This window comes from Pocillopora verrucosa, chromosome 4 (genome assembly GCF_036669915.1).
Source record: "Pocillopora verrucosa isolate sample1 chromosome 4, ASM3666991v2, whole genome shotgun sequence".
Classification (NCBI taxonomy): Eukaryota; Metazoa; Cnidaria; class Anthozoa; order Scleractinia; family Pocilloporidae; genus Pocillopora; species Pocillopora verrucosa.
In genome coordinates this window covers 9,917,914-9,933,857 of record NC_089315.1, presented here as the reverse complement: position 1 = coordinate 9,933,857, position 15,944 = coordinate 9,917,914, and the positions used below count along the sequence as shown (strand labels likewise).

At 37.1% G+C, this 15,944-nt stretch overlaps 1 protein-coding gene across 1 annotated transcript in view; it reads right to left on the bottom strand.

Moving 5' to 3' along the window:
* Window positions 1-5,094: 5,094 nt before the first annotated feature.
* Window positions 5,095-15,944, bottom strand: part of LOC131793379 (E3 ubiquitin-protein ligase rnf213-alpha-like) — a 66,590-nt gene continuing 55,740 nt past the window's right edge. Inside the window, exons 72-88 of the mRNA XM_066165199.1 lie at window positions 15,837-15,936; window positions 15,668-15,705; window positions 15,397-15,494; window positions 13,924-14,077; window positions 13,274-13,454; window positions 12,611-12,702; window positions 12,434-12,491; window positions 11,812-12,011; window positions 11,497-11,638; window positions 10,957-11,040; window positions 10,339-10,516; window positions 9,265-9,472; window positions 8,113-8,187; window positions 7,289-7,489; window positions 6,898-6,987; window positions 6,435-6,604; window positions 5,095-5,816 (exon numbers count right to left, since the gene is read on the bottom strand). Coding sequence (XP_066021296.1) covers window positions 5,654-5,816; window positions 6,435-6,604; window positions 6,898-6,987; window positions 7,289-7,489; window positions 8,113-8,187; window positions 9,265-9,472; window positions 10,339-10,516; window positions 10,957-11,040; window positions 11,497-11,638; window positions 11,812-12,011; window positions 12,434-12,491; window positions 12,611-12,702; window positions 13,274-13,454; window positions 13,924-14,077; window positions 15,397-15,494; window positions 15,668-15,705; window positions 15,837-15,936 — 2,232 coding nt within the window. The 3' untranslated portion in view covers window positions 5,095-5,653. The remainder of the gene's footprint in view (window positions 5,817-6,434; window positions 6,605-6,897; window positions 6,988-7,288; window positions 7,490-8,112; window positions 8,188-9,264; window positions 9,473-10,338; window positions 10,517-10,956; window positions 11,041-11,496; window positions 11,639-11,811; window positions 12,012-12,433; window positions 12,492-12,610; window positions 12,703-13,273; window positions 13,455-13,923; window positions 14,078-15,396; window positions 15,495-15,667; window positions 15,706-15,836; window positions 15,937-15,944) is intronic.

The following is a 15,944-nucleotide window of genomic DNA, read 5'->3' as shown; positions in this document are numbered from 1 at the left end:
CCCGCCAAAATTACATTATGGCGCGAAATGAGTGAATTCCGAGTTGAGACATCGTATGCGAGATGGTAGCGAAAACTACATTCGTAACAATATAATTTCTTCTTAGAATTTGGAAAAGTTTAATTTCTCAGCATGGAAACTGAATGGAGAATAGCAAATTTCGCGATTTAAAAGACGTTCAAGCCCGGTAAGTTAATTTCATTGGATTTTTATAACACGTAAGTTAATTTTTTATTATCATAGCATTTGTTTATGGAATTTGTTAAACAGATTAGATTAATTCTCACCGTAAATACAGTAGTAATTAGTTGGTTTAAATTTCAGTAGCATGATTTGCTTCAACTTAGCATACATCCTGTGCAAAAATCAAAATTGTAACGTAATCGTTGCCTGTAGCAAAACAGGGCGGAAAAGTAAGATGACAAGTTTCTCGTGCGTCTACAGGTCAAGTCCTTGCTTGCCTTTTAATAAGCGTTACGGTGTCACGATTACTGTAATGTCACTATTACATTCGTGACAGGAAAGTTTGTCTAATCTTCTTGCTTTTAACAACGTTTACGAGCATAAAAAGGTTGCGATATTTTTTTATTTTTTCATCACGCGGACACTATTATTAGCACGTTCACCGGAAATGAAATCACAGTCTTTACAAAGGATAATGGTCATTTGATCGCTTTCTTAGTATTCGGGCGCTGATAAAGAGCGCGGCAAAACCGTAGTGGCAATTTCTGTCAACGATTTCTGTGGACTTGTAAGCAATCGGGTGCGTTTCCATTGCTGTGTTAACCACAGAGTATTCGATATATTTGAATGTAACTGATTTTTTTAACCGCAAAATTACAACGGTGACAAAGCTTTACAAAAAACTTCTACGCGTCTAGCGCTAATAAAAATAATACAACCTCGAAGAAGAATAATTTAGTACAGATAGCATCCAATTTATGGTGAAACATTACTGCTCTTAAAGCAGAAATACCCCATCTACTGTTGTCTGTTTTATTTGTTGTTGACAGAAATAAAACAGGCAAACCTTAATTTAGATATGACCTAACCTATATTTTTCCATGTCATTGGTTTGTTGAGGAACTTAGTTGCTGAAGAGTAAGTTTCATATTACAAACCAAATCTGATTGGTTGACACAGTAACTTATATCTCAAAGAACTAATTAAAAATGTATCTGAGATCTGATTGGTTCATTCAGGAACTAAGATACCTAAAATTTCAAATACACATTAAAATGGTGAAGTACATATTTAAATGGGGAGGTGTTAGTAACGTTTTGTTCAGTTTCAAACTTAAGCTCAATCCTGGAGTGTACGCTTCTCGGTTATTTTAAATCTCAGTAGTGTAATAAGAAAGTGTCTCCCTCCATTTTACCAACCCCAAGTTTACCCCACAAAAAAGTATACATGACAACATGCAACAATACACACATTCTATTTTAATTATATGAGCTCAATGCACTTTCGTGTTTCTATTTTAATTGGTCGTTTGTAACGAGGAAAAGGAACAGAACTCTAATGAAATATGAAAATCTTTTGGAGAATATGACAAAAAAAGTCTGAAAAGTAATGTATGTTCATCCCTTGCAATCAAATATTAAGAAGAATAATATTAAATATACTGAACATATGCATTATCAGAGACCATGGTTGATTGACGACATTTCACGAAATTAAGAAAGTGTGGCGGGCTACTGTTATTGTTGAAAGAAGCTAAATTTTTAAATATAAAATAAACATACAGTTCAAGCTGTGTTGTGAAAACAGGGTTTTGCCTTCACAAATGAACGGACGGACGGGGACAACTCTTAAAAACTCTTCTGGGTAAAGGCTTTCCTTGGGGGCACTCGCTGGCTGCGGGAAGGTAACCGGAATCTATTACGGTTGCTGACTATCCTTGAGAGAATGACTAACGACAACAGGGTTGGCTCCAACGTAGATTTAATCTTCAAGCTCGACTGCAATTTTGACCAGAACGGACCTGGCCAGGGCTGGTCCAACCCCGTTCTCTTCCTAACTTTCTCACCCAACTTAACCGCTAAGCTTTACAGAACAGTCCTATTTAAACCTAACGTACATGGATAACGTAATGTCATGAATAATCTACAGGATCATGTAATCTACTACACTATTGGCTAAGTAGGAATTTCGTCTTTTACAATATTAATTACTTTTAAGAGTTCCGGTGGATAACAGTTACACAAAAGGACATGACAGGTGGCTGTTACAGTTTAACACTAATAACAACTGCTTACGGGTGACTAAAGGAGAACTGGTAGCGTTTACGCTTTGCTGATTTAAGCTTTCTACGTGGAATATTGTATTTTTTTTGAGCGTAAGCATGAAAGAACTTGATAACTAAAAATCACTAAAAATCCTATCGTTACAGTGTTTGTTTCACTCATTCTATTCAGATATTGCATAACACAATCACACTGCGATATTATTGATACCAGTGAGAGAAATGTATTTTTGAATCCAGATTGATTAAATGTTCGCTAGATGAAGACAGATTTGCCAATTTTGTGAAAAGTGAGTAATTTTCAGGAATTGGTTTGATAGTTGAGAGCAAAGAGGTTTCCATTATTAACAGGTCTTAAAATGTTCAATCCAGTTATTAATGTGTCAATAGATCCACCAAAAAGCCATTAAACAACTGCAACAGTTCACTTTTAACAAAATAATCAATGCTTGTTGATCTAACCCTGGTTTTTAAACGGCCTGACCTAGCCCTCTTTATAGACTGCAAAAGCCATATCTTTAATTGGCAGTCATGACAAAAAAACACAAGCAAGACATTTTGGGCTGTACAATTAGACATTATAAAAATGCTTGTTCTCTTTTTTTAACTGAATTGAACATTTTATGACCTGTTCATGAAATTAATACAAGTTGAGGAGGTGAATAATAAATTAACTAATATGAAGTCTGCCATTTTCGTTGTTCTCAATTCCAGGTACCATCACAATCCTTCAAAAACAAAATCAATGTATTTACAAATCATAACATTGTTCTGCTAATTATAATTGTAAATCTCTTGTCAGCATGTTTGATTTCAGGAACAAAAGCCAACTGTTACTGTTATGTGCTCAGGTCAGATCATTAAAATCGTCCTAATAATGCTTATTTTAGGTATTTTGCTGAGCGAAATACAGGCTAAAAGGTATCAGCTAAGTCTCTGGAAGTCCACTAAAGTTTGAGACACCGCAAAAGTTACCAGATCGCTGATTTTGACTCCTAAAAGGTACAACAAGCATCTACACAAATTTCTGATCGCCTCCCCCCCCCCCCCTCGTCAACACCTAAAAACAAAAAAATTTGTGACTTGCCAACTACGAGCCGTCGATCTCACTTAGAAAAATTCACGTGAACTGGTTAATTAATTAGAAAAACTTTTAGGCACTGATCTCTCACATTTTTATGCTTGAAAAAATCTGTCCTACTTTGAAGTTTTGTTTGTCTTCACATAATTTGGCAGGGATTAAAATAACTGTGTCTGCATTTGGTAAACAAACTATTCAAGTGAATCCAGAACTCGATGTGTGCACTTCTAGTTCATTGAGTATTCTTTTGTTACATAGCCAAAGATATTGCGATATCTACTGTTCAAGCTTCCTTTTCAAAGAGGCATCAGAATTATTTTCATGTCAAATTTGCAGTAAGCTGGTTGCGTGTTACTCTTTGTTTTCAAGGTGTCCGACCAGGTATGACTGAAAACCGAGATGAACTCGTTCTTGAACAAAACTCATTCCGATATCATGTAAAAGGCCCCTGAAAGTTTTTATTCCGAGAGCATCTCGCTTTGCTCTCCTGTCTGAATACTATAAATTTCAATAACGTTGAAGCAACAACTGCTTTTAACTGCTTCGCTGCCACTGAAACAACGATTAGTGACCACAAAGAGCAAATGTTCTAATATTTTCAATTCAACATAAACAAAAACTTTATACAGGGTAAATATTTATTTGTGTTGATATCAATCGTTGCGTGACTAGCCTACGATATAAATGGGGGAGGGGAGAACACAACGCATAACCTGGGCTCCTGGCAAAAAGTAATACCTAGGCGTAATATAATAATCGTAACAGCTAATAAAATCATATATAAACAAGGTTAGAGTGTTATGTAAGATTTTTATACAAATTGTAGTGATTTATGCCAGTCAACGGTGGCGACAAGTAGGCAAGACCATGTATATTTCATAGCCGCTTGCAAGTAAATTTTGCCGGACTTCGATTTCGTCTCAAGATAGAAAAAACACAAATACACAACGAAACTTTTACAGTAACTTTATGACCAACCTTTTGCCTTTGAAAAGCTAGAGGCTCATTATATTCTGTCGTATCGGTCATTGTTAAAACTGTTTTTCTCTTGATGCTACTTTTCGACTTGGAAAAAGTATGTTGGACAAAAATATTCACCAGAAAAATAATATCTCTTCGCCAGCTTCAATAATGACAGAGGATTAAGTTTAGATGATAAAACAAAGGATTACGTTGACAGAAATACCGCAGGTCAAGTAAATTCGTTACACGAGGTCACACAACTCGGGTAATATTTACGGTGAAAATTTGCATGTTTGAGCGATCGAACTAAAAAAAATCATTTCTCGAAAACTGAAATATATTTTACAAAAAAACTACACCAAAATTATTAGGACATAATGGGCTACAAAATATGAAAATTGGAGTGAAAACGAATTGTGGGCGACTTGCCAAATTATTTCAAATTTGTTCGATGGATACTGACATCCTCTCTTAAAACAATACGGGCGCTCGAAGTTTAAAATTTCAGTCCGTAAGTAACCATAAAATGTTTTTCCTCTCCTGGCCTGGAAAGTGTTGGCTCAAGAACCGGCCACTCCGTTTTCGTCTTTTTTACGACTAAAGTGGCAGAAACGATAGCCCAGAGGGAAAAGCGGTTAACTACAATCACAACAGGACGTATTGTGATAAAGGTTCTTTTCATGCAGAACCTTTCGTATGCACAAGATTTTGCCCAGGCATAACTCTGGGTGGGGTGTTTATTACATCACATTAGAAGACATCAACACCGGCAAAGAAAAAATTTATGCAAAACTTTAATGGAAGAGATACTTTTCTGTACTAACTTGACATTGATTCAAAGTGTGGTTCAAACTTGCATGCCATGCTAATTCATTCTCAGCTGTAGCATTTTGAGTTACCTTTAGACTGTATAAGAAAAAAAATTATGAAAAATTAATCAATGATACCATCCCGCTTTAGTTTTCATATACATAAAAGCTTCTGCCTTTTCTACTACTTATGTAGAGGATGGCATCGAGAAGAATTTTTTCAACACTCTAATTAAACCAAAGGTAAATATACGTGGCAAAAGAAACTGGCTGGCCCTATTCATAAACTACAGCATTAAAGTACCTTGACGTAGCTACAAAAATGGCAATATTTATTACATGCCAACATTTTCAAATTAATTTGTTATTACGTGTATCTAGTACCTCATTATTGTACGAGAGAAAACTGAAGCCAGAAGCCAAACTGTTATGAAAATTCAGCATATACCATTCATTTCTTTCAACTGACTAAAAAAAGTTGACTGCTAAGACTTTTTAAAAACGAACTGCACCACTGCCTTTGAGTTTTGAACTGACCGCTCCTCAAGAAGAAGATTAAACTGCTTGACGATCTTTGTGGAAGTCGTCACTTAGCTGGACAGCGGAGTTCCAAACATCCTTTAAGTGCGCCATTTTGATGCTGTCCGTGATCTTCTCTGTTCCTGGGATTTGTTCCAGGCCTTTGTCGGCTAAACAACATTCCAAGTAATCTTCAAAGCTGCAATAAATTTGTAGTTAGATCTTCGTCCCGTTAAACTAAAGTACTTCACAAGGCTAATTAGTCAAAGTTTAGAATTTCAAAAGCCGCAAAAGAGTGTACCATAAACTGTTTCTTCTCCCCGAATAATATCAGGATTTCACTATGTTCAATTTACATTTTAAATACCGGTGCTAAAAAGAATTGAGCGTGGACTTGAACAACAAGCTTGTTTACAAAATACGAAAAGGATTTTTGAATTAGAGAGGAAGTCTAGGGAAATTTGGACAACAAGGCGCAGTTAAGTGTTCATTATTAGAACCTTTGGTTCAAATACAAGAAAAGACACTGACGATATCATCCCTCCCAGGAAATAATATCACCTAAGAAAATTAGAAACATTTTATTTTTTTTTGAGAAAAACGGTTTTAAGCCAAAAGTCTATTAATTCGGAATAGCAAGGAAATCTCGTGGTTTTCATGGTTTGTACTTCATAGCTCTACACTTGCAAGGAAAAGGCGTTATTTCCTTAAGTTACAAAAGCAACTGTAAGAATTGAAAGATAAAAAAAACGAATTTGGTCCTTATTTAATTGATGTATTATAGAATGGAACATTTCGAGGAGCCCGTCTTCGATACCTCATCGTCGAAATTGTTTCGCCATCTTTTTTGACATTCAGAAGAATAATCTGCAGGAGCTGCGGCAGGAATATGCCCATATCGATTTTTCGCAACACGCGATTTAGGCTGGCCTTTTCGCTTGAGCTAAGTTTTTCCTTGAAAACGTCAGGTAATTGCTCAAACGGCTCCTGAAAAAAAAAATTCCCAAAAAGGGTTTGTTTTAAAGGGATCCGACGAACTCAAACTATCATCTCCAAACCTTTAATATCAAAGTTACACTGTGATAGCCTTGCGGAAAAGTTGAGGTATACATCTCGTGTACAGCACATCAGAAGCAATGATCAAACTTTGAACGAAGTTGAAATTGTTCTTTTTACTGGCAAACGAACTAATTCCATAGGGCTAAAGTTCCACAAAAAATGACGGCAATTACACAAAAAATTAAAAATGCCAGAGTGAAAAGAACCATTTCAAACCTAACCTGTTTGTTCCTGGACTTTATTTTTGCTCTCTCGAGAGCCATAAGCCGCCACAATGCCAGGGTATGGGACAAACTGCAGTGCTGCTCTGCCTGCAACAAAATGGCATAATTCCATAAGAACCCATGCGAGAGTCAAAGCACTCCTACATAGAACAATGCCTGGCATATGAGCAAATAGTCTAAAACAGGGCTTCTCTTTTAGTTAACTAACAGAAAATAATTATTAGACATCTCTCACACATCGTTCGAATGCTATACAGCCTCTGGCATCTAGGAATGAGTTTTTGTAGCACCTAACAAGAACATTTTGATTCAGATATTGGTGTTGCACCAGTCAAGAAGGATGACCGCATAGGTGAGTCTTTCAAATAAAAAGGAGAAATATACTTACTGTTGCACTCTTGAGACCTCGATCTTTGGGCAGCTTAAGTACCTCATGTAAGTACCATTTTAAAGGCCTCTCCGGCTGGCCACCCGATGAAGCAAGAAAACCAATGGCAATATCCAGTGACGACATAACATCACAGACATCAGACAAGGAAGATCGCAAATCATTAATAATCTGACTTTCGACGACGCGGGAAATGGATTCCTTTAAAGAAACACTTGGTGTAAGTGTCTTAGATCTTGAACACACCAATACAAACAAAAACATCAAAATAAAGTGATAAATATATTACTATCGACGTAACAAAAACAATTCAGAGCCGAAAACATGCTTCCGTTAACTGAAATAGCTGGAGGGAAAAGTTTATCATGTTAGAAAGAGGGATGTACAGCTTTTTCCGTGGTCAAGACGGGTCAAAGTGGTTATAAACCTGTTTCCCAAAAATGTAATCAAAGACAGACCAGATGACAAAACAACAAAACATGAAGCAAGATTTCGTTCCCAATGAAACTACAAAAAGATAGGTTACATGCAAGTAAATGAGAAAATAAATGAAAAAACACATGAATAAGTAAATAAACATATTTCATTAATGAAGGTAATTTGAAATGTTTTCCCAATTTAAAACACCCAGTTTGCATCGCCAATCAAGCGTTATTAGACACCCACCAACAACAAATCTCCTTTTCAAACATTCCACACCTTGAGATTTTATTCTTGGGTGCATAAAAAAGGCGAAAGCAAATTTATGTTCTAAAAAACTTTACAGTATTACTGGTTCAACGTATATATTAAAACGAAAAAAAGACGGAAACTATGAAATTTACCTGAGGAATTTTTCCAGTTAGGGAAGTGAAAACTGCGTCATCTCGGGTGTCTCGGCTGAACGCAAAACGTTCGTCCTGAAACAAAAGGGAAAAATAAGCACTGACAGAAATTACAATTTACAATTACAATTCTTCTTACAGTAGTGAAGGGATGGTCATAACGAAGCTCCAAACGCGTTTCAAAAAGGGGTTGTTTGTTTTGTTTTGTTTTTTAAGTTTTGGTCATCAGATACAGACCAGTGAGGCAGGTAATTCAAGTAAAAGGTCAAAAAGGATGAATAGCACCAAGTGTTGAGAAATGGGGCTGACACCGCTGTTGCAGCATACTTTCCAGAAACTGACCCGGTATGCATATAACCCTTTACCCTTCGAAATATGCAATTTCTGACGTAAGAGAGACATGGAAACGAATAAGTCAGAAATTAATATTCTGATGGCACATTGAAGGGGTTTGCGTGGCATAGTGATAGTTTCGGATTATTTAAGCGTTTCGCGGGAAAATTAAGTCATCCTAGGTCGGTTAGTCTTATGATTCACCGCTTTCTTTTTTTTTTTTTTTCGTATCACTACGTTAATTTATTTTTCTTTGAGATTAGCAGTGTAAGCAGGTTAGTTTACCCTTTCCTCGGGGTATTTTGCTGCTGCATGAGATGAGGAATATGTTTCCACATATTTTTTGGCCACTTCCAAAGAGTGGTTTTTTAGTGGTTTTTCGTATCTGGCGTAACACAGGTTCTTTATGTAGAACCCTTGGTTTTTAGTATACACAAGTTAAGATAATATTAGGATGCGTATACTACAAGTCTGACTGACTCATCCTTAATAAACTTTTCACACTGAATAACTCGTCTGAGTGTAATTAGAATAACTTCTGTTCTGACTGTATCTGTCACAGGAGTCCTATCTTTGAAACGTCAAACAAGGTAAGCTTTTTTATCCATCAACTGAAATTGCCGTGACTGATTGAAACACATCTTAAGAGAAACATGTCGTTCATAAAATGAGATTGAAACTGTTTGCAGCAAGATGAAGCAAACTCAATAAGAGAATGAAGAGAACAAACCCTGCGAGGTGAAAACGAGTTCTACTGAAGAAAACTGAAAATTATTTTTTCTCGTCATGCGCTATGTGTAATAAATACTTCCACCCTACCTTGAACTCGACAAAAGGCCTTCCCCTCAACAACCTGTCAATCAGCTGTCTCTCCAAAGCCGCCCAATCATAGTGAACTAAGGTCTCCTTTCCCACCTCCAGAGAGTAGTTACAATGAGCCAGGATGAGGGGCAGCAGGTCTCTCTCAGGATCATAAGCTATTAAGTGCGACAAGGTCACCTCTGATACGGAGACACGCTCCAAGGGACTATAAATGAAAAAGAATATTGCAGATAAGATGTATAGTTGGGTCTTATTTATAAACAATTATTGGATGAGGTTTTACAATATCCAGAATGATCAAGGTCGAGATAGGGGTTATCAGCCTCATCCTTCGGCTTCGGCTGATAACCCTTACAAAGACCTTGATTGTTCTGGATATCACAAAAACCGAATCTTATAATTGTTTTACTATACACTAAACGAAAAAAAAAATGGTCACAACAGTAGGTGGAACTGATAATTTATTTCTAAACGTGTAAAAATATACAAATCAGCAAGCAACACAAAGCGGGCGAACTTGACAAGATTACCCTTAGAAATCGTGCACCGCAGTCATGACATAATTACCCGTGGCCTTTAGTGTCCTTGACATGATTATTGTATAATCTGCAGCCAGAGGACGTCCCGAGCGCTAATTTCGAAAATTCACCGAAGGCTTTCGGCCAATCAGAAAACAGATAGTGATACTAATGACTGTAATTGTTTGTAGTAATTGTCCTATGCTTAGGTGGTAATTATCCAAGACTGAGCAGGACAGACGATAAATGATTTTCTTCAACACTGTAATTATTTCCAATGTACATCATTATCGACAATAAAATCCCAAATTCCTGACATATTTCATTCTAAAGCCGCATTTGAAGGAGATGATAACTGACTTCAAGATGCTGATATCAGTCTCGTGTTGCAGCTCAGTCAGTTTCACAAACACCCGAGACTTAAAGGAAGTATAAAAGCGTTACCTATACGATTTATATAGCTCGAGTCAGATCACGTCGATCAACTATTTCCTTCTACTGAGGGTAAAAGGAAAACAGCAACACGTAAGCTGTTCATTATAAAATTATGTACCTGTCTTGATTAGTTGCACTACGATAGGCTCCCAGAGACTCGTTATTTGCATTAACCAAGAAGAAGGTGAGCGAGGTCGAACAAACTCCCATCCCGGTGGTGCAAGGGAGAACCATCGCAATTGGACAGTCGTTGTCCATTGTGGTATTACAAAGGTCTTGTGGGACGCGCAGGCGACCTTCAGGTGTAAAGAATGACAAAGGCAAATTAGAACCAGATGAAAGTACTAAAAAACGGGCGATGTAAAACTGCTAAAGCAACAATCAATAAAAACAATGAATTGGTGTCTGAGTTGAAAAGACTTACCACATCAAAAAAATCGATTGATGAAAGAAAAAACAAAAGAAAAAAGACCACATATTTTCTAAATCAGTGTGCTCCTTTTCTAAAACCAGCAATTCAAATGTTCAAGATATTATTTCATGACTAAGTTTTGGCTACCCGTTGAGATTTAAATTTAGCATCACTCATGAGTTAGGCCTTTTTTATCTCACCACGCTGGGCTAAGCTAAATCATCAAGTAACTACACAAACACTATTTACAAAAATACGAAATTTGGTCACGATAATTACTTAAACCTTTCCTTGAACTCTGGAAAAACGGAACAATCATTGTACCTTGATCACCAAGAAATGACTTGCAAGCATTCCATGCATTCCTGAAACTCTGGAACAGGTTCGTATACTCCTCTTTCACAGATCCTGGAGACAAATTTGATTTTAAAATAATTAAAATTTACTCACAGAGTCTCCACAGTTGCACTTACACTGGCAACTTTCTCTTAAGTAAAATTCATACAAAATCTCCTTATCCAGAAGAAGTCACACGGAATATATGAAACACAGAGACTTGTCAAGCAGATGACACGACAAGAGTTTCCAACAAAATTCTGACCATGAACAGATTTCTTGACAAATAAATAAATGTAAAAAATTGAAATTTAGCAGTCACATTTCCACGGGGTGGAAATGCAACAGCTTTGACACCTCCATAAACCTTGTCGTCAAAAAAAATCTTGTGGAAAAACTAGCAGGCAGAGGTGCACCTGCTAACCGCAGCTTACTGTTTGAAAAGCAGCTTAGACCATCAACCTTTTGCATTGAACAGTTTCCATGGCATTGGCTATATTGGATAGAGGTTTGTAACTCATTGAGTACCTTTCGGAAGGTCCCTGAGAAATTCACGGACGGTATAATTCTCAGCATCTGTTCTGTCAATTCGTCGGTGGAATCTGTCCATCAATAGACGCTGGAGGCGAACAACATCGGGCAGAAACTGAACGAAACGCAACTTGTGTTCCTGTATTTGTTTAAAAGGAAAAAGCATGTGAAGATAGACTTAAAGAGGAGACTCCCTTCGGTTTTTCATGAGCAGATGCTGCCCGAAATTTAGGCAGAAAAAGGGGTTAAAATTACGAGGAAAATCTTTGTAGCACAGAACCCCAACCCTTTGCGGGGATATGTTGACGTTACCTGTTTGAGGAAAGCGTCCAACACTTTGAATTCCTCTCCGCCACCAGAAAGGACTTCTCTTTGAAAAGAGCTACTCAGTTCCTCAACAGTTATATGGTGTCTGTACTTCCAAAGAGCGCGAGACATGGGCCTGACGCCTTGAGATAAGTCTTCCATCTGTTCATCGAACTCGTAAAGTTGACGTACAAGCGGATCCTTTCCTGAAAAGGACACCATACGAAGATGTGTGAAAAGTTGTTTCATTTGAAAAGTTAGCCTTAATATATTGAAAGTTTGTCATAAACGGGTAAATCTCCTCCATTCTTAAATATCATCTTGAGGTAATTCTTCTCATTTCGCAGACTCCATTTGCTACCAAGCTTGTATTCAAAAGTTTCGCTTAAGGTTGTAGTAATTGTGCACGCTTCAGCAAAAATTAGATGAAAAACGCCATTGAACGATAAAAGTACTAGTGAAACCTGTTTCGTAGATGTCTACAAAAAATACGCCTCACTAACTGCTAAGGTTGAGGTAACGCCTCTTTCAGGGATAACGCTAAACCCTCCAATCCACTAGTACTAGTTCTATCATAAGCCTGTCGCGTATATTTTACTGCATCAACAAGTAACATGAAAAAGCGTACCAAATATCTCGTCTCCCATCAAAAGTCTTGAGGCGTTTTGGAGATTCTCGTCAAGATGCTAGGAATATATTGCACAAATCAGAGTCACTCTAAAACGATAGTCATACGCATAAAGATCATATGTAGCAAATGAATTAGCAAAACAGACAAAAAGAAATCACTATCAATTTTACGTACGGTGATGACAGGTACAAGAATCTCAGAGCAAAAAGCTTTCTCCCAGCTACGGCGACTTTCCCGGGTTTGAAGACACATGTCATGGTTATCTCCTGGAGAGTGTGGAGAGAAAAGGGGGAACAATGGGCAATAACGAACAAACTGGATACCAACATCGAGGGAGATACTGAATATTTGTACAATATGCTGAACTCGCTATTTTGTTTGATCAGAGAGAAAGAAAAATCAAATATGACGTTATCAGAATTAATTGGTTCCCCCTCCTGGTTCCTCCCCTCCTCGTACGCTATTTGTTTCCCTTTTTTTAATTCCTCAACCACATAATGGTGTCATCTGTTATCTACTAGTCATTTAATCAAACCTATGAACGAGCTCTTGATTTAATTTTAAGTCAATTCGAGGGCTTACGGTTGATATGTTAACTTTTCTTAGAATTCACAACCAGAGCTAATTGACTCTTTAATGTTGGAATTTGTCATAGTTAAATTATGATGATGGCTAGAGCTTGCAAACGAGACAAAAGTGCAAATTCCGGTTTCTAAAGCACGATTTGGTGGAGAAAAGAGCTATTCATCCTCGATGATATGGGAGTCCATCGAATGAGAGTTTTCCCGTTAATCAAAGTGTTTTTTTACACAAATTTTAAGGTATGAAAGCTTGTACCAGTTTTTCCCCCAGTTAGCGAGATCATCCGCTGTAATGCTAGATGAACTGTTAGAGCTGAGTTATCAACACTGCACCCGAGTGCTCTACTGAGAACATCCAGGTCTCTCTGCAAGTGCTGCCATAAAAACTGTCCCACAGACTGCGACGTGCATGAAGGTGTGATCAGCTGTGCGGTTGCCTTTGAAGAAAAATCGAAGATTTAAAATTGTGCTCAAGAGTGAGATAAATGAGTAAAAACTTGGTTGCTTTCCTTAATTAAAACCATATGGATATTTATCCCATCAGATTTTAGACAAAGTTATTTCCAGTCAGAAACTGAACTTGTAATCTGGTAGTTCCGGGTTCAAGCCCTCCACACTGATACTCACTGGATTTGTTCTCGGCTGCCCCGAGTTAAACTCCTTGGCTGTGCTTTGTATAACCTCTGTAAATAAAGCCTTAACACTGTTTTTATCGTTACTATTTCCATCATTATTATCATTTTAATTTGAGACTTCCAGGAAACTGATCAGTCAAACTAAACATCACGTGAACCGTATGCTCCTCTCTTTTATCAAAACTACTTTAAAACATTGGCGTTCTAGATCAAAATTCATTCTCCAAAGGGGTTCAGAGGGACTGCAGCTGATAGCAAAAAGACTAATCACCTGTGGATTTCTGGATGCTCCCATGACCATGGCCGAGTGCATGATAATCCTCAGCAAACTGCACACTATCGGTGGCATGTCTCTCTGAGGTTCTGCGTTCGTAGGTCTCGAGCCAGGTTCTCCGAGTGCATGGCCAGTTTTGGTCCTGTCTTTCCTAAAGATAGAAAGTTGAAAAGAAGATAACGCTCAAATAATCACATGCGCTTAAAAGTTCTTACAATAGATACGTCGTAGTTGGTGCATCGTGAAAAATAGGCAGAGAGACTTTTGTTTCATACAACAAGGCATTCCGCGTTTTAGCATACTCGTCATTCCGCGTTTAAGGACATTCGTCATTCTGCGTTTTAGTATATTCGTTATTCCGCGTTTTAGGATATTCATCATCCCGCGTTTTAAGATATTCGTCGTTCTGCGTTTTAGAATATTCGTCATTTCTCGTTTAAGCACATTTGTTATTCCGCGCTTAATGATATTCGTCATTCCGCGTTTTAGTATATATATCATTCCGCGTTTTGGAATATTCGGCATTCCGCGTTTTAGGATATTCGTCATCCGCCTTTTAGTATATTCGTCATTTCGTGTTTTAGTGCATTCGTCATTGCGCGTTTTAGTATGTTCTTCATTCTGTAGTAAAGGATATTCCGCCAATTCGCCATTTCGTTCTTACATTCCGTCAAATAGGATCACCCTGTTAAACTCAAAGTATCGTAACTCACTTTACACGCTTCGTAAATTTAGCGGCTCTTTTAAGCATATTTCGCAATTTAAAAGATAAAATGCTTTCTCTTCGAAGAAAAAACTTTTTCCTCAAAGTTTTCATTATGCGCAGATAGCACTTATTTAGATATTTCTGCAGGAAGTTTTGGTTTTTTAGTAATTAAATTACGCGTCGACGAGATTGAAAATTATTTTGAGATGTTCGTCGCAATAAGCCAGAAATCCCAAAAGGAGAGAACTCAAAGGTGTATCGAATGGGAATGTCGAAGAAACAAGATACTTCGAAAAGAAATGACAAGAAGTACCGGGAAACATCTGTCAAAATTGGGTCAAGATCGGCATGTTTTTGTTACTTACCATCACCCACTCACTCATCCACTAACATAGCTCTAGCATGACTAAATTTTTAATTTGATTTGAATCCATTCAAGAGAATAAAGACTACACGGTTTATATTTTCTTGATCCATTGTAATATCTTCCATCCTTAAACATCTTCTTTCTTTCTTGGTATATTACTTTCTTCTTTTGTGTTTCTACCTTCCAAGCTTCCATTTTCTAGTGTCTTTTCAGGTGAAGTTAGTCTTTCAAATTGCACAAAAGAATACTCAAAACATCTAAACGTAGCTCCTTTTTGAGATAAAAGTTCGTCCTCAATGTGTGATGAAAGAAAAAAACATTATTTTCCTAACAACAGAGAAAACATTGAGAAACGTTTAAGTTATTCAAATATTCAAATAAGATGTGTTCACATTACTTCTCGGAAATTCTGTATTCTCCTAAGAACTTGTGCTGTTCCCCTCCCAATACTTTTCCACAATCTGGACAAGTGCCCTGCTGCATTGGTTGAGTACACTATTTCAAAACAAATAAAATCCATGTTAGTTAGAAAAATAAGAACCCATGACTATGCGAAAAGTAAATTAGGTTCTTTCTACAAAAAAAAAATATTCCGTGTCTTATTTAGGCTCTCGTGTACATATTAGGAAAAAAAAAAAAAATATATATATATATATATATATCCTTACCTCCCCGATGAAATACACATATCTACAATTGCCACACTCTGAAAGAAAGAAAGTAGGGTGTAAGAAGTAATTTCAAAGTTCTCGTTGGAACACTAGAATTGTACATGCTTATCTGAGATCGCTGCTAAATTTAAACGTAAACATTTCTAAAAATAAAAAAGACACTTACCGTACCACTCTCCAACCCAATCAGTGCCATTCATAGTTTCAGCTATGGCCTTTATGCACTCGAGATAGTTATCCTCGGGCATTGTTGGTAAAAAAGAATTCTGCACCA